The 26,717-nt window shown below is 42.2% G+C and overlaps 1 protein-coding gene across 1 annotated transcript in view; it reads right to left on the bottom strand.

Annotated features, from left to right (window-relative positions):
* The window catches only part of LOC145406804 (uncharacterized), a 101,537-nt gene extending 83,808 nt beyond the window's left edge, over positions 1–17,729 (bottom strand). Inside the window, exons 1-3 of the mRNA XM_080277901.1 lie at positions 17,622–17,729; positions 4,811–4,983; positions 2,424–2,515 (exon numbers count right to left, since the gene is read on the bottom strand). Coding sequence (XP_080134027.1) covers positions 2,424–2,515; positions 4,811–4,983; positions 17,622–17,729 — 373 coding nt within the window. The remainder of the gene's footprint in view (positions 1–2,423; positions 2,516–4,810; positions 4,984–17,621) is intronic.
* Positions 17,730–26,717: the final 8,988 nt, after the last annotated feature.

The raw sequence follows: 26,717 nt of genomic DNA, 5'->3' as shown, positions 1-26,717 counted from the left end.
CCTCATATGCTACCGTACCATAACTACCACACCACACCACACTACAACCACAACACCCACCACACCAACCACCACTCCCACACTACCACGCCAACCACCACTACCACACTACCATACCAACCACCACTACCACACTACCATACCAACCACCACTACCACACTACCATACCAACCACTACTACCACACTACCACACCAACCACCACCACCACCACACCTACCACCACTACCACACTACCACACCAACCACCACTCCCACACTACCACACCAACCACCACTACCACACTACCACACCAACCACCACTCCCACACTACCACACCAACCACCACTATCGCACTACCATACCAACCACTACTACCACATTACCACACCAACCACCACCACCACCACCACACCTACCGCTATTACCACACTACCGCACCACAACCACCACACTACCACAACCACACCAACCACCACTACCACAACACCCACCACACTACCACAACCACACCAACCACCAATACCACACTACCATACCAACCACCAATACCACACTACCACACCAACCACCAATACCACACTACCACACCAATCACCACTACCACACTACCACACCAACCACCAATACCACACTACCACACCACTACCACACTACCACACCAACCACCAATACCACACTACCACACCAAACCACAACAACCATCATTCCCACACCTACCACCACACTACCACACCTACCACACTACCACACGTCAAAACTCGCGCAGACCACCCGTGCGACAAATCCAAATCATGAGCCGGCATTAAGTCACATTGGCACGTGTTGACTTAATTCAGGGTTGCCTCGTTGATGTGTCGCCTCGTTAGTGAGAGAGAGAGAGAGAGAGAGAGAGAGAGAGAGAGAGAGAGATTGTGTGTGTGTGTGTGTGTGTGTGTGAGAGAGAGAGAGAGAGAGAGAGAGAGAGAGAGAGAGAGAGAGAGAGAGAGAGAGAGAGAGAGAGAGATTGTGTGTGTGTGTGTGTGTGTGTGTGAGAGAGAGAGAGAGAGAGAGAGAGAGAGAGAGAGAGAGAGATTACCACTTAAGTACCATCCACCACAAGCAGAATAGCATTAACCAACCAACACTACTGTCACTACTACCACAACTACCATCACCACCATCACCACAATTACCACCACTATCACAACTACCATTACAGGAACTACCACTACCACACCAACTACCATCACCACACCTGCCACCACTACACACCTGGCACCAGTACCACGACTGCCATCACTACCACAACTACCACCACTACCACATCAACCACAACCAAAACTACCAGACTCTTACAACCATCACAACTACCACCACTCTTATTAACAGATTCTCTCTCTCTCTCTCTCTCTCTCTCTCACCTTCGGAATATATTACCCAGCAGAGGACAGGCAGAAGCAAAAGTTGTACCGTAGATCAGACAATCTTATGCACCACACTGTTCTTCAATAACCGTATTCTTCAAGATTAACAAGTCAATAACAACAACAATAATTACTAATCCTATCACTATACACCTTTCACCTAAACTTGGCCCAGATTTTCGTCCATTTGCAACTTATTTCACGCAGCCCAGTGACGGAAAGAATGCTTCGGCTTTACATCCTTCCCGTAGCACTTCTTCGTGACTATACTGCTTTTACGCTAAGCTGGCCTAGAGCTGCCATCTCTCCATCTTGAATGCTGATAATTTTACAACAGAGTAACGCTAGACTATGATGCTAGTCACGAAGAAGTGCTATGGAAAGGATGTAGAGTCGCAGTATTGTCTTGATTCTCAACTGAGCTACGTGAAACAACCTGCATAAGGACGAAAATCTTGGCCAAGTTAAGGTGAACGGAGTATAGCATTATATTCCAGTATTAATCTATTGTTATAAATCAAAATCCAACATGGAGAGATGGCAATTTTTGGCCAAGTTAGAGTGAAAAGAGTATGCCTCCTTTGTCAATCTATTATTACAACTCAGGAATCAAGATGGAGAGATGGCAACTTTAGGCCATGTTAAAGTGAAAAGAATAGTTAATTTCCATCAGTAACAAAACATTCACATCAGAAATAATAATAATAATAATAATAATAATAATAATAAACTAAGAATGTAGTCACGAGACGAGAACTATCCATAATATACAAAGCTAAACAAAAACATCATCAGCAACAACAACAACAACAACAATAATAATAATAATAATAATAATAATAATAATAGAAAAATATACTAAAAATAATAAAGGCGGTTCAAGAGGCTTCGTCACACATCCGTCTTTGTTATTTATTTTGCTTATTACACATTGCAAAAATTATCCAGTGGTAAAGCAAAAGAATAAATCGCTATGTAAGAGGTGTTACGAACACCCCATTGACAGAATGAAACTAGATCGTCGCTTAACACTCACCTGGACACACGAAGCTGAGCAAGAGGAGGAGGAGCAGAGGGCGGGCGTGGGCGTGGCCATGGGCGTGCATTTTGTGGGCGTGGGGGAGCATCCTGTGGGCGTGGAGAGCGGAGTCTTTGTTTAGGGCTGATTTTCAAGGAATTTGTTGGGGATTTTCGACTTAAAGATGCCTAGGGCGTGAAGCTTCCCCTGGGAGTAAGTTTTCAGGCGTGGAGCTTTCCTTGCGCATGATTTTTGGGGCGTGGAGGTTCCCTTGGGCGTGATTTATTGAGCGTGGAGCTTCCCTCGGGCGTGATTTATGGGGTGTACAGCTTCCCTTGGGCGTAATTTATTGGCCGTGAGGCTCGTCCTGGGCGTGATTTATTGGGCGTGGAGCTTCCCTTGGGCGTGATTTTTGGGGTGTAGAGCTTCCCTTGAGCGCGATTTTTTGGCCGCCAAGCTTTCCTGGATGTGATTATTATTATTATTATTATTATTTTTCGGGCGTATATACAATGTCTTGCACGCGTCGCCAAATCTCGTAATATCTCGTCCTGTTCTAAATTACAACCGTTCCTTTATGATCGTTCACTCACCACTGTCACTTCTATTCGTCTGGGTCACCATATGATCCAGGTTTATCAATATACTTCAAAAGTCTACATTCACTTCCGTTTTAAATCATAGTCTCGGTATTTGTATATTTTTCACACCAACTCTTCTCTTTCCATGCAATTTATTTTTACTGATTTACGAATTATTTTCTATTTAAGTTTTTCAATTATCAATGTTCACGGTCTTATTTCCCCATTAGTTTCACTCGCTCACCCGATTATCACTTTTATCGTATAAATTTATTGAGCGATAAATTGTGGGACTTCCAGAATTCTTCACATGTTAAAGTCCACTAAAGCTTCAGTTTGTCTAGTCTCAAACAACGTCATTTTTTTTTTTACATCGTTCAGCTGATATTCACTTAGTTTCGTTCACTTCTGACAGATCAATTGAGTTTTTATTTTTCAGATATTAATGTTCGCTCAACTTCAAAGCATTCCTAAAGTTTCGATCATTACCAGTTTTATTATTATTATTATTATTATTATTATTTCGGTAAGGACACACTAGTATTTATGTTCACTTTCGAGCGATAACTTTCGAATCTGTATACTTTTTCAAATGATTACGTCCGCTCCCATTTAAATTACTCCCCTTACTTCAATTATAACCTCCATTACTGTATCGTTCATTAGATCAACATAATTTTTGGTTCGCTTTCATCCAGTTTCCAAAATTAAAAGGTTCACTTAAATAAGTTCCATTTTAAAACGCCTTCTTTATCGTTCACTTCTGTGCTTTATAATGAGGAATAATTTGTGCATTTGTACTCAACATTCATATATTATCGTCCACTTCGGCTCTAATATTTCCTAAAGATTTCATGCTGAGTGATAATCTGTGAACTTGTAATTAATTTTCGTATATTATCGTCTACGTGAGTTCTAATAATCCAAAAGTTTTCATTTATACTCATTTATCTGTCCATTTCGTGCATATTGAGCGATAAATAATGCGTCCGTAATAATTCTTCATATAGTATCAGCAACTCACATTCAAATAATTTCAAAAGTTTTCAGTTACAACCAGTTTTCATAGTTACCACAAGCTCATTTTAGTCCACTCCTTTGAATTTCGTGTGGTTTTAAAATAATCTCGGCCACATTCCGTTTTATTTCATGCGATGATCAAATATTTACGCTCACTCTGGGGGTGGCTTTACTTTGTGTGTTCCTAAATTAGCGGTCACTGGCGGTTTTATTTTCCCCGGTTTTAATTTTCAAAAACTGTGGCCGTTAATGTCGTTATGCCTGACTAACGGTTTTTCATTCTGAGTTTATTTTTTTTCTGGCTATTTATCACTGTAATAATTCTGTTTATTTGTGGTTATTATTCAGTCAGTTCATTTATATCTGATAAATGTTAATGTTCGTATTTTACTTCTTTCTCTTTGGTTTTCATTTTCTTTCCTACATTTTCCAGTCTTCAAGTTTTATCGTTCTTTGTCCTCCTCTTCCCGTCTTTGTCTTTGTCCTCCTCTCCCTATCTCCGTCTCTCTATTAATTTTCTTTATCGCTGATTCTCTCACTCTAGCAGGAGATGGAGCGTTGCCACCTCCCTCCCTTTACGAGAACAAAATAGCATCTTTTCTTTCCTAACTTTATTCACTGGAAGGTCGCCTCTCTCTCTCTCTCTCTCTCTCTCTCTCTCTCTCTCTCTCTCTCTCTCCAAGGAACCGTAGATAGTCGTGGAAGGCGGAGTCGTCACTGAGTAGGGACAAAAAACACCTGGAAACCCTTACACCGAGGCGCTGTTTCTTAAGACAACCGACTCCTTTCTTGAAAAATTCTTACGGTGCTTCCCTGTGATCTTCAGCGCATTCCTGAGACACTTCTTCGTGATTATCAGCGCCTCTACGGAAGTTCACCCCACTCTTGCCGTACTGAGCGCTTTTCTTGGCATATCTTGGCGCTTTCTTGGGATACTGCAGCGCTATCCTGGAATACTTCACAGTTTTCTTGGGATCCTGAAGCGTTCTTGGGATAGTTTAGCGCTTTCTTGGGATTTTTCAGCCCATTTACGGAACTTTGCGCGTTCTACTGATATTTCACTATTCTTGTTACCATCCCCTTCTTGCGATACTGCAGCGATTTCCTTTTACGATACCAAACGTTCAGCCTTTGTTTCTTTCTTTCTTTTCCAATCCTCTCAGCGCTCCTTCACGATACCCCCTGCGCTCTCTCTCTGGATGATGCTCCCCCAGCCAGCGCAGCGGTGAGGTCCTGCGCAGTCTTGGAACGCCCCCACCAGGACTGCGCTCCAACCACTGCCAAGGAGAGAAAGAGAAGGGGTTATACAGAGGATGTGTGTGTGTGTGTGTGTGTGTGTGTGTGTGTGTGTGTGTGTGTGCAGACTCAGGACATACAGAGAAGGGGTTATATAGAGGATGTGTGTGTGTGTGTGTGTGTGTGTGTGTGTGTGTGTGTGTGTGTGTGTGTGTGTGTGTGTGTGTGTGTGTGTGCATCAGACTCAGGACATACAGAGATGGGGTTATACAGAGGATGTGTGTGTGTGTGTGTGTGTGTGTGTGTGTGTGTGTGTGTGTGTGTGTGTGTGTGCATCAGACTCAGGACATACAGAGAAAGGGTTAGACGGAGGATGTGTGTGTGTGAGTGTGTGTGTGTGTGTGTGTGTGTGTGTGTGTGTGTGTGTGTGTGTGTGTGTGTGTCAGACTCATATACTGTGTACAGTATAAGAGGTCCGCTCCCGAAATCACAAAATCCACCAATGACCCACCAACGAAGTATTGATCCTGACACTTGTATAACTCCCACCAACTCTACTGTAATATGCTAAGGCTATACAGTACATGTCACCACTTGGGCACATATATTCACCATTTCTTGTGATACGCTGATATTCATTCATCCACTCACACATGTCACTACTTGGGCACTAATACAACATAAATCATCACTACCACGACTACCATCAGGACCACGACTACCATCACTACTACACCTACCATCACTGCCACATGACTACCACAACTGCCACATCACTACCACAACTACCATCACTACCGAGCAGGAGAGAGAGAGAGAGAGAGAGAGAGAGAGAGAGATTTCAACACAGTTCGCCACCATCACTATCACCCGCTCAAACACACTCTCTCTCTCTCTCTCTCTCTCGTGCTTTGTGTAGTAGTAGTAGTAGTAATAGTAGTAGTAGCAGTAGTATGGTGGTCGCGATAATAATGATGATGATGATGATGATGGCTAGTGGTCCCGGTGCCTGGTGGTCTAGTGGGTTACGGCCCCCCATCGGATGTCCCCCACACAGGGTTTAAATCCAAGGGTGGGTTAACTTTACTAATCTGCTATTGCCGCTCAGGGATCAGTAACTGGTCATGCCTTTAATATCTGAACTAAGTAGACTAGCCCCGGGACCCTACGCTGACGGGGCAACACTGGTGTGGATAATGAAAGGATGATATTTTTTCATTACTAGTAGTAGTAGTAGTAGTAGTACCGTATTATTATTATTATTATTATTATTATTATTATTATTATTATTGTATTACTGTTATTATTATTATTATTATTATCATCATCATCATTATTAGTCATTATTATTATCATTATCCAAGAGGTACCTCAGCCTCCTGCCAGGTCACGTCAGGTCAAGAATTAGGTCAGTGTTGTGTGGAGAAGCAAAATAGCTGGCGAGGGAGAGTATAGCACTCTCTGTTTATCCTGGGAATATTGAGTGTTTCCTCCCTTCCCTCTCCCTTCCTCCCTTCCCTCTACCTGCCTCTCTCCCTCCCTCCCTTCCCTCTACCTGTCTCTCTCCCTCCCTTCCTTCCCTCTACTTTCCTCTCTCCCTCCCTCCCTTCCCTCTACCTTCCTCCCTACCTTCCCTATACCTTCCTCTCTCCCTCCCTCCCTTCCCTCTACCTTCCTCTCTCTCTCCCTCCCTTCCTTCTACCTTCCTCCCTCCCTCCCTTTCTTCCCTCTACCTGCCTCTCTTCCTCCCTTCTTCTCCAGTTCTCTCCCCCAGCCTCCTTTCCTCTGTCTCCCTACCTCCTTCCCTTCTCCCACCTCTTCTCTCCTATCTCCCCTTCTCAATCTTCCTCTCTCTCTCTCTCTCTCTCCACACAAAACTACTCCTTTCACAATAATTCCATTTCTATTAAAATACGCATATTATTCTATCTTTTTTATCTTTATTCTCCTATCCTATTAAATTTCCAGCTTACCATTACTGATACTACACTTAATTTGGAGTGATTGGTTTGTTCTTAGGTCCTTAGGAAGTTACAGCTGTTTATTTGTGTTTGTTTTGGTGGTGGTGATAGGAGATGGTGATGCTAGAGAGAGAGAGAGAGAGAAACAGAATCAAATAAATCAACATATATCACAGTGAGTCCCATTTTTGACAGTTTATATCACCAATTACACACACACACACACACACACACACACACACACACACACACAAACTTTCTCAGTGATTGGTGTGAGGGATTAGGTATGTGGGGGAGGGGGGGAGGGAGGGGGAGGAGAAGGGGAGATGAAGGGAGTTAAGGGAAAGGAGAGAACAGGAGGGGAGAAGGGAGAGTAGGAAGGAAGGGAGGGAAAGGAAGAGGAGGAAAGGGAGAGAAGGGGAGGGAAGAAGCAAGGAAAGGAAGGAAGGGGGAGGGGGGAAGAAAGAAAGGGAGGGAGAGAGAGGAAGAGGAGAGATGAGAGAGAAGGAGGGGGAGAGAGAAGCCAAGAGGGGAGAGTGGGGAATGATTTTAATTGATTGATTCTGTATACCTGGGGGGGGAGAGGGGAGGGAGGGAGGGAAGGAAGGTAAGGGAGGAGGGAGGAGTGTAAGTGGGAAGGTGTAGAATTAACTCTCTCTCTCTCTCTCTCTCTCTCTCTCTCTCTCTCTCAGATGTCAATTTATACGCAGCGTGTTATAATCATTCTTAAAAATTTTACATTGATAACACCAATGATACATATTTTTGCGTTTAAAAAAAATTGTATACACTACGTACTTAAGAATGATTTATAACTCTCTCTCTCTTTCTCTCTCTCTCTCTCTCTCAATTACTCACTCCTCGTCCGTCCAGTTATCAATCAATCATTAATTATTTCATTATCAACATTTCTGGCGTTGCAATTGTGTGTGTGTGTGTGTGTGTGTGTGTGTGTGTGTGTGTGTGTGTGTGTGTGTGTGTGTGTGTGTGTGTGTGTGTGTGTGTGTGTGTGTGTGTGTGTGTGTGTGTGTTCCTACATTATTCATACATATTATACAGGCAGCTCCGTACACAACACCTCTACCCTGCATCGTTTATTCACTCCCTACTCCCACTGCCACAACCACGCCCACACCAGCCGACTGGGCCGTCCCCGCCACACGCAAGATAGTGCCAGGTGAGGTTCTAGAGAAGCACCATTAACGGGAAAATAAGAATGAATATTTTCCTGTTTCCGCTTTCCTTTATATTCCTATTTTTAGATGATGATGCAGGTATTCTAGGGACTCAACTTTGTGTCTAGTCAGTCCTTTCCCTGAGAACTTGCAATCTAAGTACACAAAGCCCTCTCAGTCAGGTTATGGTGAAAGAATTACTATCTATCTGTCTATCTGTTTACTGCCAGACGCCTTAATCCCGTATGGAGTGGCCACAAACAAATCGTCTCCATGTCGCCCTGTCCCCCGCCTATTTTTCTATCGCCACCCATCACTACCACCACCACCACCACCACCAATACTACCACCATCACCACCACCACCACCACCACGAAAGTCAGTGACCTTTTCCTTTCAGGCGGCATTTAAACTGGAACAAATTGACTCAATCACCACCCACAGAGTACAACACTTACTTAATAATTCACTCACTCTCTCTCTCTCTCTCTCTCTCTCTCTCTTAAATGTCCCAACCAACTCCTTCTCGGCCTTCCTCTCCTTCCTCCCCAGACGTCCCACACGCCTAAGCCCCGCACTCACCCCAACCACCACCCAACACACCTTTCCACACACACACACACACACACACACACACACACACACACACACACACACACACCCATGACTCTGACGCTTATAAAATTTTAGGCCAAGTTAGAGTAAAAAGAGTATAGCAAGAACGCCATCGTAGTGAAGCGGTATTTCCTTCAGTGTTGCTATGTACAGACGATTTCATTCAGCTTAGGACACGCTCGTGGCTGGAGGGGTTGAATAGACTTGTATTCTCGAAGCTCCCTAACACCTCTTCCCTTGCGATTTATTTTTGGATTGCTATTTACAGACGATTTTATTCAGCTTTGGACAGACTTGCAACTGGAGGGGTTAGATATGGGTTTCTATTCTCGAAGCTCCCTAACACTTCTTCCTTAGCGATTTATTTTTGGATATATCTGGTTAATATCCATGTAGGCGATATTTACGCAGAGTACGGCGATGTGAAAATGATTTACGTAACACAGAAGAGGACAGTGAGGTGTCATAAACAAAATAAATCGCTTAGGAAAAGGTGTTGGGGAGCTTCCTTAACCGACGAGAATACGAGCTAGTAAAGTGTAATAAATAAAACAAATCGCTTAGGAAAAAGTGTTAGGGAGCTTTCTTAACCGACGAGAATACGAGTTTGTAAGGTGTAATAAATAAAATAAATCGCTTAGGAAAAGGTGTTTGGGAGCTTCGTTAATCTACGAGAATACGAGCTAGTAAGGTGTAATAAATGAAATAAATCGCTTAGGTAAAGGTATTGGGGAGCTTCTTTAATCGACGAGAATAAGAGTTAGTAAGGCGTAATAAATAAAATAAATACCTTAGGAAAAGGTGTTAGGGAGCTTCCTTAACCGGCGAGAATGCGGGTCATCATTATCCCCTTCAGTACGACAGGCCTTTCTCTGGCTGAAGAAAATCGTCCGAAATTAGCAGCAATAATGGAAATAGAGGCCGAGGGAGTAAGAGGGTTAATAAAAATCGTCTGAAATTGGCAGGAATAAAGGAAATAAAGAGGCCAAGGGATGAAGAGGGTTAACAAAAATCGTCTGAAATTTGCAGGAATAAAGGAAATAAAGAGGCCGAGGGATTCAGAGGGTTAATAAAAATCGTCTGACAGCAGGAATAAAGGTAATAAAGAGGCCGAGGGATTCAGAGGGTTAATAAAAATCGTCTGACAGCAGGAATAAAGGTAATAAAGAGGCCGAGGGATTCAGAGGGTTAACAAAAAATCGTCTGAAATGAGCAGGAATAAAGGAAATAAAGAGGCCGAGGGATGCAGAGGGTTAATAAAAAATCGTCTGGAGGCCGGAAGGAAAATATACACCTGACATCCTCGGGCTGAAAGGGTCAATCACACCTAAGGAAGCTCCCTAACACCTTTTCCTATGCGATTTATTTTACTTATTACATCTTACTCTCCGCCTCTGTGTTATGTACATTCTTCTTATATCGCCTCACAGTATATACATGTACATATCGTGCAAAAGATTATCAGTCATATCGAAAAATAAATCGCTACGGAAGAGGTGTTAGGGAGAATACGAGCCTCTGTCTTCATCTGAGGGAACTGGGTCAATCACACAACTTGAATAATAACAAGAGGCGATAGGAAATAATATGATCCTTAGTTAAGGAGTAGGAATGAGTCTCCTTGGTTACTAGTCAAATCAATCCTTCAGTCTGACCACAGTGTCATTGTCCGAGCTGAGAGAGAGAGAGAGAGAGAGAGAGAGAGAGAGAGAGAGAGAGAGAGAGAGAGATTGGTTATTAGCCCAGTCTCCTTGGTTACTAGTCAAATAAATCCTTCCGAACTGAAAAGGTTTAGGGATTGTTTATAAGGATCGAAGGAGTCTCCTTGGTTATTAGTCAAATCAATCCTCCCAAGATTTAAAAAAAAAAGTTTGGGATTATTAGGTAGGGAATGAGTCTCCTTGGTTACTACTCAAATCAGTCCCTCAGTCTGACATTTCGCCATCATTCGAGGTAAAGGGGGGTTTGGGACTGGTTATTAAGTAGGAATGAATCTCCTTGGTTACTATTCAGATTCATCAGAGTAAATCCGCTATTCCTTCGCCTACGCTTCCCTTTGTCAAACCCAACCAATATTTTGTTCCTACAGGATGCGGCGTCAGACAACAAGCATGCACTCAGGTTTATAATGAATGGCGATAATGATGATGATGATGATAAGGAAGAAGAGAAGGAGGAGGAGGAGGAAATGGAGGAAGAGGAATTGAAGGTGGACGACGACGACGACGAGATGATGATGATGATGATGATGATGATGATGATGAGGAGGAGGAGGAGGAGGAGGAGGACGACGACGACGACGACGACGAGGACGAGGACGAGGACGACGACGACGAGGCGGTGGATGCCGATTATGATGAAAACGATAATAATAATAATAATAATAATAATAATAATAATAATAATAACGAGGATAATAACTCCTTGTGTGTTATAACTGCCAATCTACCCACACTAAACCGCCCAGCCCAGCCCAGCCCAGCATTATCCCCCGCCATCCCTTCATTCAACATTCACTCCCTTTGCCCTTCATTCAACATTCATTCCTTTAGCTTCTACGGACATCCCACGGACGCCACGTACAGCAGGGCGGCAGGTTACTCCATATATAGCGCTACACTTCCACTTCGGTCCATTTCTCGTGTTTTCTGGGGACGGCTTGGTGTTATCAGTGTCTATCCAGCATTATTTATTCATTTCCTACCCCCTTTATTCATTTCCTACCCCTCTTTATTAATTTCCTACCCCCTTTATTCATTTCCTACTCCCTTTATTCATTTCCTACTCCCTTTATTCATTTCCTACTCTCTTTATTCATTTCCCACCTCCTTTATTCATTTCCTATCACCTTTATTCATTTCCTATCTCCTTTATTCATTTCCTACTCCCTTTATTCATTTCCTACTCTCTTTATTCATTTCCTACCCCTCTTTATTCATTTCCCACCCCCTTTATTCATTTCCTACTCTCTTTATTCATTTCCTACCTCCTTGATTCATTTCCTACTCCCTTTATTCATTTCTTGCTCAGTTTATTCATTCACCACTCCCACTCTCACACCCGGGCCCACACCAGCCGACTGAGCCGTCCCCACAGCACACAAGATACTGCCAGGAGTTTCTAGAGCAGAGCTATTTACAGACCGGCCTGTATATAGAAGCGTCTGCCGAGCTGAGTGGGCCACACCCTCATCCACTCACCATTCAATCTCCCGGAATCCTGACTCCACAAGAACAAACAGCAACAAAGAAAAGGTTTATGGAAGATACTGGTGATGTATATTGATAAAATTATAATTGGGTAATTATTGAGTGGATGAGAGAGAGAGAGAGAGAGAGAGAGAGAGAGAGAGAGAGAGAGAGAGAGAGAGAGAGAGAGAGAGAGAGAGAGAGAATACATATACATCCTCACCCTTTTCCTCCTCCCCTCCTCCTTTCCTCCCTCCCCCCTCCGGTCCCCCTCTCTTACCCCTCCCTGTCTCTCCTTTCTTCCCCCTCCCACTTCTTCCTCTCCCCTCCTTCCTCCTCTTTCTCTCCCCTCCTTCCTCCTCTTTCTCTCCCCTCCTTCCTCTTCTTTCTCTCCCCTCCTCCTCCTCCTCCTCCCCTTCTCCATTTCATATCAGTATTTACACCAAAATGTTTGTGTGTCTTGCGCTGCTTGTTTGTACAGTAAATATATAAACACACACACACACACACACACACACACACACACACACACACACACACACACACACGCTTAATGTGATATCCCTTACGTATTAAATTACAGACGGTGGGTATTAGTGCCAAAATGGTGATAAGGAAGAGCGCCGGCCTGTCTGGGAGGGGAGGGTGATTTTTAGTATTTGTCTCTCAAGTATGTATGTATGTATGTATGTATGCATTTAAGTATTAAGCATGTACGTATGTAGGTTTTGCACTGTACGCATGTATGTATGTGTTATGTATGTACGCATATATGTGTACGGAGGGAAGACTATCCGACTAATGTACAAACAGGACACAGATAGACAGACGGATAGATAGACAGATGGGCAGAATAGACAGGCAGGCAGATAGACAGACAGAGATATATAGAAAGATAGACAGAATGATTGACAGACAAATAGACAGGATGACAGACACAGAAAGATTGACACACAGACAAAGTTAGACAGATTGATAGATAGATAGATAGATAGACAGACAGATAGATAAGGATGCTCCAGGTATATTATATTTGCTACCGACACCTTTACCTTTAATAACTCAGTCAATTATTTACCCTCATCGTTTATCATTTATCGCTGCTGTGTCTATAAATCCTACACACGTCTAGCTCCTATAGCCCACCTTATCTCATTTCTTATCCCTTATTTCTAGACTGATAAGAGGGGAAGGGACGCTGTGGTGTTGATGTGGGTGTGACTGAAGATGTTAAGAGAGAATGAGATGGTTTGGCCACGTGGAGAGGATAGAGAAACTGACTAGAAGAGTGTAGGTGAGTGAGATGAACGGGCAGGGGAGGAGGGGAAGACCGAGAATGAGATGGAGGGATGGAGAGATAGAGGTGAGAATATTGGAGGACGGGGGGGGTGTTGGATTGAGGGTAGTGGACAGAATGATATGGAGGCGATTTGTTTATAGTCACCCCTTACGAGATTCTGGCGTCTGGCAATACACAGATGGACAGACTGACATAGAGACAGATAGATAGACAGATAGATAGACAGATAGACGATTTTATTTAACTTGAGGGGTTCTGCATCTGACCACATTATTAAGAAAGAAAAAAAGGCACACGAAGAACAGAAAGAAAACTGTCTTCAGGTGAACAAACGGAAAAGCGAATGAATATAAGAACATGAAAAAAGTCAGAAGGTGAATAACCGAAAATGAAGAAGAAAAAAAAAATCTCTGAAAGCCAATAATAATAAAAATAAAATAAAATAAATGTGTCTTCAGCTGAATAAAGGAAAAAAAAAGAACGAAAAAATATAATAAGGTAAATAAGAAGAAAAAGAAGAGAGAAATTTGTCTTTACTATGAAGAAAATCAGCAGGAAGTGGCAAGCAATACCCCCATAAAACCTCGTCCTGAGAGGGTTAAATTACTAGATCTAAAGAAGTATAAGGGGCAGCGTTGTTCTGAGATTGTTATTCATTTATTCATTTATTTTTATTGCAAATCACCTGCGTATATATTGCAAAGGGCCTCCACTGACTCCTTCCCCGCGACGACGGTTTCTTATATGTCACATTCTTGCTAACGACGGACGATTTTATTCAGCTTAGAAAAAGGAGTATAGACAGACACTGATAGATATAAATAAATAGGCAGATAGATAGATAGGTAGATAGACAGATAGATAGAGATAGATAGGTAAATAGAGATAGATAGATAGATAGATAGACAGACAGACAAAGGACGCCCCTTCAAACCGATGACGTGTTCGGGAGCTTCTTTACGCGACGACAGCACGGAACCCTAACACCTTCTCCTAAGCGATTTATTTTGCTTATTGCACCTTATTATTACCCTGTTCCGTGTTACATAAATCCTTCTGACATCGCCATACTCTGTTCAGATAGCGCTTAAAAAGGAATACTGACCAGCCACACCCAAGAATAAATCGCTACGGAAGAGGTGCTAGGGAGCTTCCTTACCCGACGAGAACACGGATCCTCGTCCTTCCTGCGAATGCAAACCTTTCAATCCGAGGACGTATTTTATTTTTTAACCCTGGACGATTTATTTCTTCTAATTCCAGACGATTTTTTCAATTAATTATTTCTAGCTACTGGATTTTTATTTCTTCTAATTCCAGACGATTTTTTTCAATTAATTACTTTTAGCTACAGAAGATTTATTTATATTTTTTCTAATTCCAGACGATTTGTTCAGTTACGTCTAAAACCAGACGATTTTTTTCAATTAATTTCTAACTCCAGACGATTTTTTTTCAATTAATTTCTTCTAACTCGTTATTTTTCAATTTGTATCTTCTAACTCCAGACGATTTCTTCAATTAATTACTTCTAGCTCCAGGGGATTTTTATTTTTATTTCCCCTAATACCAGACGATTTTTTCTATTAATTTCTTCTAACTCCTGACGATTTTTTTTCAATCTACTTCTAGCTCCAGAGGACTTTTATATTTTTTTCTTCTAACTCTAGACGATTTTTATAGTTTAACTCCAGACGATTTTCCTCAATTTATTTCTTCAAACCCAGCTGATTTTACAATATATCTTTTCTAACTCCAGAAAGTTCTATTATTTTTTTTTCAATTTATTTCTTCCAACTCCGGACGATTTTTTCAATTTCTTTCTCCTAACTCCAGATGATTTCTTTTTCAATTTATTTCTTCCAACTCCAGACGATTTTTTCAATTTATTTCCTCTAACTCCAGACGATTTTTTCAATTTATTTCTTCTAACTCCAGACGATTTTTTCAATTTATTTCCTCTAACTCCAGACGATTTTTTCAATTTATTTCTTCTAACTCCAGACGATTTCATTATTTTTATGTAGTTCTAACTGGACGATTTTTACAGTTTATTTCTTCCAACTACACACGATTTTATTCAGCTTTGGGGAGACTTCGAAGGGGCGGCGGAGGGGGAAATCCAGCCTTCCTTAACCCCTTCAGCACGAGGCCGTCAATAAACATTAATAATCTTTGTGAATACCGGAGAGAATGGCAAATGCGTCATCGGATGGAAGGGGTTCATAATTCCTCCCCCCCAAAAAAAAAAATTATCTATCTATTGCCAGACGCCTTAATCCCGTAAGGGGTGGCCACAAACAAATCGCCTCCATATAAATAACAAAAACCACTACGCGTATCTCCATTATTTAAAAGATAAATACCAAACACTATTACTCTCTCTCTCTCTCTCACACACACACACACACACACATGCCATACCATCCTCCCTCATATCCCCTCTCACCTCCTCATCCCATAGTGACTGTTCTAGGTCAATTTCTTCTCCCACAACACACCACTCCCTCATACACCCTCACACCTCCCCCTCCCATATTATTCAAGACCAAATTCTCTTGTAATCTCACTGTGCCTGAGAGAGAGAGAGAGAGAGAGAGAGAGAGAGAGAGAGAGAGAGAGAGGAAAAAACAAACCCTGTAATACCTAATCTACCTTCTTATCGTGTCTAGCGCCGCATCCTGTAAGGGGTGGATCAACAAACGAACCTCCAGCCATATCCATCCCTCCTCAGTAACGTAAGGCGAGCGAAAGTTTGTTGTTCAGTCAAGATTCAGACGCTGCCAGAATGTGATAAACAGGCATTGGTCGCTTCCTTTGGCCAAACCTGCAGCCTCGGGACGGGAACGCTGACAAGACTGGTTTATATGTACACAGCTGACATTCTTTAACTCCGCGTAACGTGATGGGATTGGGTGAAAACGTAAGCTCACTCCGAATGATTTTATGAGAAACAGAGAAGTACTAGACCCCGACAGTGTAACACAACTCTCTCCCAATAAAGTATCCAGCAGTTGTGTGGGGTATTAAAGAGTAACCTGAATTCCTGAGAGCTTATCTATGGGCTTACATCTTATATTTTGGTGGCAGCGGTGGGATTTGAACTTATCTATTCCTCCCAAAATATCCCCTTCCCTCGTCACACATCCCCATCCTGTTCTCCCTCTTCCCCTCCTCCCAAAGCACCCCTCGAACACACACCTTCACTCATATACTCCCCCACCTCACTCCTGAACCACCTCTCCTTACCACTCCCATACACCTCTCACATACACTCCTTTACTCCCCCCTCTCTCTCTCTCTCTCCTAACCACTCCATTCCCATACACCCTCCCTCATACATTCCTCCAACTTTCTCTCTCTCTCTCTCTCTCTCCTATCCACTCCATTTCCATACATCCTCATAGATTCCTTCACTTCTCTCTCTCCTATCCACTCCATTTCCATACATCCTCATAGACTCCTTCACTTCTCTCTCTCTCTCTCCTAACCATTCCACTTCCATACACCCTCCCTCACGCATTCCCCCACATTACTCTTTCCCACTCTCCTAACCACTCCACTCCCATACACCCTCCCTCATACATTCCTTCACCTCTCTCTCTCTCTCTCTCTCTCACACACACACACACACACACACACACACACACACACACACATAAATCTTCCCCTTTCCTTCTTCTACCTCTCTTAACTCCCACCCACCGATTCCTACCTGGCATACACATAATCTCCCAATCTAAATATCGTTATCAGTTACATGCATTAACTAATTCACTTATTTCGTTACACTTCGGTACTCTGCAACCCATTACCGTCCTCGCTGCGCTGTGTACCCAATTAACAAACATCTACCTTGTCCTATTTCTGTCTCGTAACGGAAGAATTTTACCCACATGTTGAATTTCGGTTTACTGCAGGAGTCCAAGTCGGGCCAAAAAAGTTGCATCCTCACAGTAAACACAATTTCAGAATGTGGGAAAAAAATAAATAAATAAATAAATCCCTTCAAACATGTAAGTCCTTTTTACCGGGGAGTGAGCAGGAGTGGGAGTGGGAGGCGGGGAGAGGGAGGCCAGTCGGCGACGTACTTCCCCCTTCGAGGCCTGGAGACACACTGAGCCGCTCCTCCCCTCACACCTCGCCCTCCTCCGCCGGCCCACCGTCCTTGCCGCTCCGACGTCTTCTAAACCATTTCCATTCCGGCCCATTTGCATATCCCTCAGGGTCCCGGGCGCCATATATCATTTGCATTCCATAAACCCCTAAAATTCGACTAATTAAATCGACAGGGATTATACGGAACGGGAGGAATTATACGGGCGCAGTTATGGAGGTCGGTGCAATGTGGCAGCTCTCCCTCCCAGCCTCACCTGTGCTCGACGTGGCCTTCTGGCATTCAAACCCTCGGGCCAATCAGGAGTCGAGTGGGCCGCCAGCCAGCCAATCACGCGTCGAGAGCTTCCGGGGCCGGCCAATCAGGTGCCAGAGCTCCAGGGATCAGCCAATCATAGCTAAACAAGAAACTACCGGCCAATCGGGACGTGTGACCTCAAAGTAACCCAGCCAATCAGGGCACAGTGGCAGGAGGCGGCCAATAATAAATCTTCGCAGACACATTGAGCCAATCAGCGGGCGACAGTTCAAAAACCAAACTGGGCGCGGCCGTTAACAGTCGCCCAACGGTCAACGGTAATTAACGGACAAACGAGATGACGCCGATTAGCAGGCGAACTTGAACCATTCAGTGACGTCACCGGGAGACTCGTTGCAAGATTACGAGTGGTACTGGAAGATTGGGAGAAGCACTGGAAGGTTGGCCTGGAAGATTGGAAGCAGGTCTGGAAGATTAGAAGCAGGACTGGAAGATATTTAGGGTAATGCTGGAAAAAAATACGAGACACTAATGGAGGACTGGAAGTAATACTGGAAGATTGGGAGAAGCACAAGAGGCCGGCCTGGAAGATTAGGAACGGTACTGGAAGATATTTAGGACGATGCTGGAAAAATAAGGAACAGTAATGAATGTCTGGAAATAGTAGTCTACTGGAAGATTAAAAGTAGTACTGGAAGGTTGGGAGAAGCACCAGAGGGCGGCCTCGAAGACTGGAAGAAGCCCTGGAAAGTATTTATAATGCTGAAGAAAATAATGAGACGCTAATGGAAGAAAGGACGTAATACCGGAAATAAGACTGGAATATCAGGGGTAGTACTGGAAGATTGGGAGGAGCACGAGAGGCAGGCCTGGAAGATTAGGCACAGCACTGGAAGATGTTTGGGGCTTCGCTGGAAACATGGAAGAGTAATGGAAGGTTGGAAGCAATACTGGAAGACTAAAGAAGGCGCTGGAGGGGAAGATCAGCAAAGATTATGGGCAAAGGGTGGAATATTATACCTGAAATATTACTATCCCACGTTTCCTCTGAGCTGATAACGATCTCTAACCCCTCTCAGCTCGGTGTGATGCCTGATTGAAGGATTGTTTTTTACTAGTAACCAAGGAGACAACGAATGTCAGGCAACTACATTGTGATTTTCAAGTTGACTTTGGTCCAGTTCCCTCAGATGAAAACATACCAATATAATAGTATAAGAAATGGGAAGTATATCTGGAAGAATTGCTAGACTGGGTAGGGACAGTCGGCAGAATAATAATAATAATAATAATAATAATAATAATAATAATAACAATAATAATGTCGGTAGGCTGAGACAGACAGCTAAATAGAGATGGATATTTAAAGGTAACAAGGGATCTGCGTACAAGCGCTTTGACAAACATACACACGCATAGATAGATAGATAGATAGACAGATAGATAGATAGATAGGAACATTAATGACCCCAGATTAAATTGGACGTTCAATACAGAGAATACAAAAGCGGGAAGAAATACAAATACCTCGATATAAAAACAAGAATAAACACAAACTGCATTACACACACACACACACACACACACACACACACACACACACACACACACACACTACCACCACCACCATCACCACCAACCAACCACACTTTACAAACCACACTCAACCACATCAACCACACGCTACCACACCAACCACACACTAGCACACCAACCACGCACTACCACACTTAACCACACCAACCACGCACTACCACACTCTGCCACACCCACCACACACTACCACACCAACCACACTCACTACCACCACCACCACCACCACCACACCAACCACACTTACTCAGCCAACGCCCTACTTACTAGTCCACACCACTCACTGCCAGCCAGGAGAGAGAGAGAGAGAGAGAGAGAGAGAGAGAGAGAGAGAGAGAGAGAGAGCTACGGTTTTTCCTCAAGTGAATAAAATCGTCTGACAGAAAAGAACGTAATTCAGAGGTAAACACAGCAGACGGTTTGTTACGGCTATTTATGTGTATGTGCCACGCTAGTATGAATGGCAATGAACGCAAAACACATACATACACACGCACATACATACATACATACCTATATATATACACATACATACACACACATACATACATACAAACAAACATACAGACAAACAAACACACACACACAATCAGAAACAAAAAACACCGCACCAAAAGGACTGATAAAGCATCCCTAACATTTCCAGAACTAAAACACCTTGACTTCGAAAATCATTAGTTCGTCCTGACTGACGGGGCCGCTGCAAGAAATACCCAAGCATCTAAGAATACGGTGATGGTTTTGGCAATGAGGTGAAGGGGATACATAATAATAAAAATTAAAAAAAAAGGATGGCTAATGAGTGACAGGTGGTGTAACTCATTTATCTTAGGTTGGCGGTCTTGTGATAGTTCTAATATTGCAATCTTTGTGTTCCTGTTGCTGGATCATGCCCACTTTGCCAGTGCTGGGTGATGATGATGATGATGATGATGATAAGGAGGAGGAGGAGGAGGAGGAGGAGGCGGAGGATAAAAATAATAATAATAATAATAATAATAATCATAATAATAATAATAATACTGATGACGATAATAATAATAATCATAATAATAATAATAATAATAATAATAATAATAATAATAATATTCAGAACAAGAAGTACGGTAGTAGTAGTAGTAGTAGTAATAGTAGTACTAGCAACAGTAGTAGTAGTACTAGTAGTAGTAGTAGTAGTAGTAGAAGAAGAAGAAGAAGAAGAAGAAAATGAAAAGAAAAGAAGAAGAGGAAGGAGAAGAAGAAGAAGAAGAAGAAGAACAACAACAACAACAACAAGCAGGAAGAGTCCCGGGCTTAAGATGTGCTGAAAACAAAAACAAACCCAGCTGTGTGACGTCATTAGCAGCCCTCTCTCTCTCTCTCTCTCTCTCATTTAAATCCACGTACCGTATTTCCATTTCTACCTACTCTTCCTCTCCATCTGTCTTTATCCTTCCATTTCCTCTCTCTCTCTCTCTCTCTCTCTCTCTCTCTCTCATTTAAATCCACGTACCGTATTTCCATTTCTACCTACTCTTCCTCTCCATCTGTCTGAATCCTTCTATTTCTCTCTCCCTCTCTCTCTCTGTCTCTCTCTCCCGATTTTCATTCATACTCACTCTGCCTCTCTTCTCTAGTTATCCATATATCAACACTTCTTATTCTCTCTCTCTCTCTCATTTAAATCCACCTATTTCCAATTCTACCTACTCTTCCTCTCCATCTGTCTTTACCTTTCCATTTCCCCCCCCTCTTTCTCTCTCTCTCTCTCTCATAAATCACAGAGGCAGTGTCGGCCTAATTAAAGAAAACTAATTCATTACCGGTGACCTTACCTGTTCAACCCTCCACTAATTACACAGAAAAGCTAATAGTCTTACCTGGCCTAATCAGAGCGCGCGTGTGAGTGTGTGTGTGTGTGTGTGTGTGTGTGTGTGTGTGTGTGTGTGTGTGTGTGTGTGTGTGTGTGTGTAGACCCTATGTTTGTATATCTTATGTATCCGACTCTGGGCATAAACTTGATAGCCCGTTCCCTATGGCCCAACAGCCCTCCTACACTCCACACTCCATCACCTGACACCACTAGTGCACTAATGCCCACCGTCCATACTGAATGCATACCAGGGCTGCCTCATTCAGTACTGGTGTAAGAGTATCAGCGGAAGTGCCTCTGTGACATGTACATGAGTCTGATGAAAGATTAGTTACCATCAGAGTTCAAATCATCGAAATGTTTCCTGCTCAAACGTGGGACCGAACTCGCGTCCTTCCGTACAGCAGGCAAAGTCTCTACCCAATGGTAACAAGTAGTGTATCTGTATTTATGGTGTATATTGTGTATGTGAGTGGTGTACACTGTGCACGGTAATGTAGATGCTAGGTAGGGATATGTAGTGTCTGCTGTGTATGCGAAGAACGTTTACCAGTACATACACACACACACACACACAATATATATATATATATATATATATATATATATATATATATATATATATATATATATATATATATATGCTATTACACGAATTTTAAAGAAAAAGGGTACAAAATTCTCTCTCTCTCTCTCCTCAAGGGCTGGTCAGAAATTGGATCTCTTGCGAAAAATTAGCACGAGACATTTGCTAACACGACTGTGCTGAGAGAGAGAGAGAGAGAGAGAGAGAGAGAGAGAGAGACTCTATACATGTATTGCTTTTGTATGTGTATGTATACTGATGTTTGTGTATGTATATATGCAGCGTACATACCGGTATCTATGTATGTATGTATCCATGCATGCATGTATGTGTATGTACGTATGAACATGTGCGTATAAGCCCTCGCCTCTGGCCACTACCCAAACAGTCTCACATGACCAGCCAAACACCTCAGCGTCAACCACAGCCTCGCTAAAACAAACCACCAGGCTCTTTCCTACGCATGTGCCGCCCATTCACCCCGATGATATAATGCTTGTTATATCCCGGCTACCTAACACCTCTTCCTTGGCGATTAATTTTCTAAGCTACCCATTAATATCCTTTTAGCTCATATCTTTTTAACGTCAACATAGATTGCATGAATAACACACAAGAATATAGTAACGGAGCAGAATCAGAATAAATCGGTAAGGAAGAGATGTTAGTAAGCTTCCAAACCGTACGAGAACACCGCCCCCTGACACAGTGGGTTCGTTCAGTGGGCAAGGGAAGTGAAGGATTTGATATAACAACTGTCCATTAAGCCAGTGGGTGATGATGAGTGTATTTTATTGCCCTTACTGGCTCCCGTCATCTGGGCTGTAGTAGTAGTAGTAATAGTAGTAGTAATAGTAGTAGTAGAGGAAGAGGAGGAGAAGGAGGAGGATTTTTCTTTTTTAACCCTGGCTCACATCCTTACGTGGGAAGAGGAAAGGAGGAGGATGATTTCGACTCTTTCTGTTCCGGTTTCTGAATACCATCTCCCACATTTGTACTAGAAATCAGGGAAACAACAATAGTACTTAGTAGTAGTAGCAGTAGTAGTAGTAGCAGTAGCAGTAGTAGTAACAATAATAATAATAATAACTAATGATAAAAATAAAAATAATGTTGTAACAGTTGTAGGTATCTGGTAACCGTACCCTACTCTCAACACAAACACATTCCCCCTCTCGCTCACTCTCTCACTTTCTCACATCTCAACATCTTGCTCACATTTCTCGCATAACACTGGCTCGCTACCCCCCCCCCCTCACTCATGCCATAAGCAGCTGCGTTGAAAGAGAGGGGGGGGGGAGCAATAAGACGAAATAAACAGGGACTGCGGATAAACGAAAAAAGTGAACGAAAAACAGAGAGAGAGAGAGAGAGAGAGAGAGAGAGAATGATTGAAACGACAGCTTAGATAGAATGATAAGAGATCAATGGATGGACAGAGAAGACTACAAATACAGGTAGACAAAATACAGACTGGATGGTAAGGATATAGATGAAATGGATGGATGGATGGATGAATGGACTGGATACGACACACCGACAAGAGGACGGATAGAGAGATGACACCGGTAGATATATAGATAGATAAAGATAGATACCGGTAAAGATAGATAGCAGATATAGACAGATACCGTAACTACTGATCAAAACATGACTCATACCAGCCAACATTATCAACAAACCAACCCAACTGCTTAAACATCATTAAATATTGCATTCCATAAAATCCGTATAAACTTTCACGTGCATCGGGTCTTTATTTTCCCCCAGTCTAATTTACGCGTTACACCCCACTTCGTATAATCTGTAAAAGCGAACGAACTAACATAAGCATAATAAATACCCGTACGTCAAACTAGTCGTGAAAAAATGCTACACACACACACACACACAACTTTCTCTTTATATTCATCTATTACGAACCCCAGAGATCATGTACGGTGGTTCAGAAGTAAACAGATAAATATATAAAAACCCCTTATCGTCCATCAGCTCCGTTCCCTAACATTTTACGCTGTTCCATTTTTCCTCGGACTTCCCATATACCAATCCTTCAAGTACATTCACTTCTCTAAAAGCTCCCTCCTGGGAAGAGGGGGGGGGGGGTGGATAGAATGAGTACATCCCTATTATCCCTGCTTCTCGTAAGAGGCGACTAAAAGGGAAATTTTTGTCTCGTCTTTCTCTCCTTATTGTCCTCTTTTGCTCTTCTGTCCTACCTCACTTCTTGATATTTCCATGTTTCTTCCGGCCTTTATTTCCCCTCTACTCCTACAACGCCACAGAGCCAAATTATGGCTTGGTGCTAATTCTTTATTATTCCGTGCATCTCTAAATGCTTTGTTCATCCTTCACTCTTTACTGTTTCAATTTTTCGTGACAGAACACCACACTGATTACAGAATTAAATAGAGCCCGAATTACGACACGACAAGGATTAAAAAAAAAAAATAACTAGCGATAGGGAATACGATCGTACATACGTCTCAGAATCCCGCCAGCAATAGCATCCTCTGACCAAAATGTAACACCAAGAAGCGTAACACCGTAAAACAAGAGCTAAGCACAAAAAACACCAATATATTCTAAGACACATACACTAACGAATCAACTTTTAAATCCCTTCAGTTCGGTGACGCGCATTATTTACCGTATTCTTGTTGGCTCCAGACGATTTTATTAAGCCTTTTTAAAATAAGGGGATAATTGAAGGCTATACGTAACTCCTCCCGCTCGAAATCCCCCCAAAGCTGAGTGAAATCGTCTGGAGCTAGCAAGAACAGATGCGTCCTCGGGATGAAGGGCCGAAGTTCATGTCCCGATGCCACCTGAAATACGACACATCACAATATGAGATGATTTTCGCAGCCCCAAAACATTTTCCTTCGTTTTCATTGATAAAATTGTTGAGGCACATTAATAACGGCAGAAATTAATGTTGACGGCAAACCAAGATGATACATAATAAAACTGACGGAAGAAATAAACAAGCGCTAACCAAACGCAACATAAGTAAAAATTACCTACAAAAACCAATCTAAACACACGTGAAAATTTTGCAAAAGCTAGTGATCATATACATACTTTATTTTACTTCTTCAGCCATTACACTGTTTTACAGAGCATGTTCACATTTCCATGGTGTATTACGAAGCGTGGTGTATGTTGTAGCAGTGGTTGTAGCCCACATACAAACATTCCCGAAATTTAAATGCCGTGAGGAGCATATCACGACCATCATCTATTACACTAACCTGTTCAGACCTTGTTTTTCCGTTTTTCGTGGTCTCTGTATTTTCTTCCTGCTCCCTGGTGTTTCGTGCCTCCGTCACAGTCAACAAAGTATCTCGAGAGGTGCTATATACGTCTTGGAGGCGACACTTTTCCGCACTTTTCACTGATCACAAAAAACACCCCAAACATGGCGAGCCGTGACGTCATCAAGGTCAACTCCTGTTGTAACTCGGCAGTCTACTAAAAAATATATATATTTTTTTTGGTTAATACTTCCTACCCTATAAGTTTAAATTAAATGTTTAATTTTCTACTTTCTCTTTTTCTATTCCTATCATTTATATTAACAAGGACTAAAATTTAAACTGAATCGTGCTGTGCCCAGGCGTCCCTTTAACTCGTCTTCATAAATGTCCACCGGGCTCATTACTACTACTATCAATCTGGCGTGTAATTTTAAGTTAAAGAAGGGTTTTACACCATGTTCATTTGCACGAATGTACTGTATAAAGCTTTCTTGTTAATAACACAAAAGAACAAGTAAACTAGAAGTTGGAACGGTGGCCAATAACAATAATCAGAACAATTGCATTCCTCACCAAAATGACAAAATATCCCTTCTCTTCTTTCCTGAATAGTAACTGGGAAATCAGAGGTGAAACTTTGCTTTATTCCTGGGCTACAGTATCTGATACCCCATTTTTTAAATAAAAAGCAAAATACATGCAATACTAACAGGTTAAAATCAAGTTGTTTTTTTCCTGTTATACTTCAATTTCTGGGTAGCTTAAAGAACCATAAAAACAGAAAGAGGGCAAGGAAATATTACTTCGTTATCAGTACTTACAATTTTCTCTTCTATGGCATTTCAGATCAATTTTGACTGTCTCATCTCCCTCTAGGAAAACTTCACAACATATTTGCATCCTTTATTTACATCAATCCAGTTTTTTTTTTTACATTAAACAAAATTTACGGCATACTGTTCCCCTCCTTTTACCACTAGAATCACTTAAATACTGTAACACCAAATTCTTTACAAGTTTTACATGTACAGTACTTTAAAAAAAAAAAAAAAAAAAAAAAAAAAAAAAAAATATACTCTGCCCACCACATTTCACCCATCGTAAAGTCCCTTACCCTCGAAACACATAATTTATCAGCATAACACCCGTCTCATGACCCTCACTCTCCTAACACGAACAGTCCTTCAATGTAATACCTACCTTCTGCATCTCAAAGCAAGACTACCATAATCTTTCAGCAGATCTCTGGACGAACCCAACGGAAGTCGCCCTACTGCTGAGGTCCAATTGGTTTGCGTCAAAATGAATCATAAGTCACAACAAAAACTACTGTACATTCACTCCTCACAGACAAGGGTGTCCCAAAATAAAAAGAAATTTTTCCTTACAACTGGTGCTGTTAACTGAGGGAAAACAGCAATTTATTACTGTAATTTACTCTGGACCTGGTGCTAGAGAGGGATGCTGTCATGTGGTGGCACCAATAACACCAGGCAAAGGACTGCCCAATTATATGAGCATCCCTTAATTCCCTTCCTATCCCCCAAAATGAGGATGGTGGACTGTGGAA

The sequence above is a fragment of the Coenobita brevimanus genome, chromosome 71 (assembly GCF_032717465.1).
Source record: "Coenobita brevimanus isolate Jiangsu-jjx chromosome 71, ASM3271746v2, whole genome shotgun sequence".
Taxonomy (NCBI): domain Eukaryota; kingdom Metazoa; phylum Arthropoda; class Malacostraca; order Decapoda; family Coenobitidae; genus Coenobita; species Coenobita brevimanus.
The sequence above is the reverse complement of the archived record's forward strand: the minus strand, read 5'-3'. Positions and strand labels throughout refer to the sequence as shown.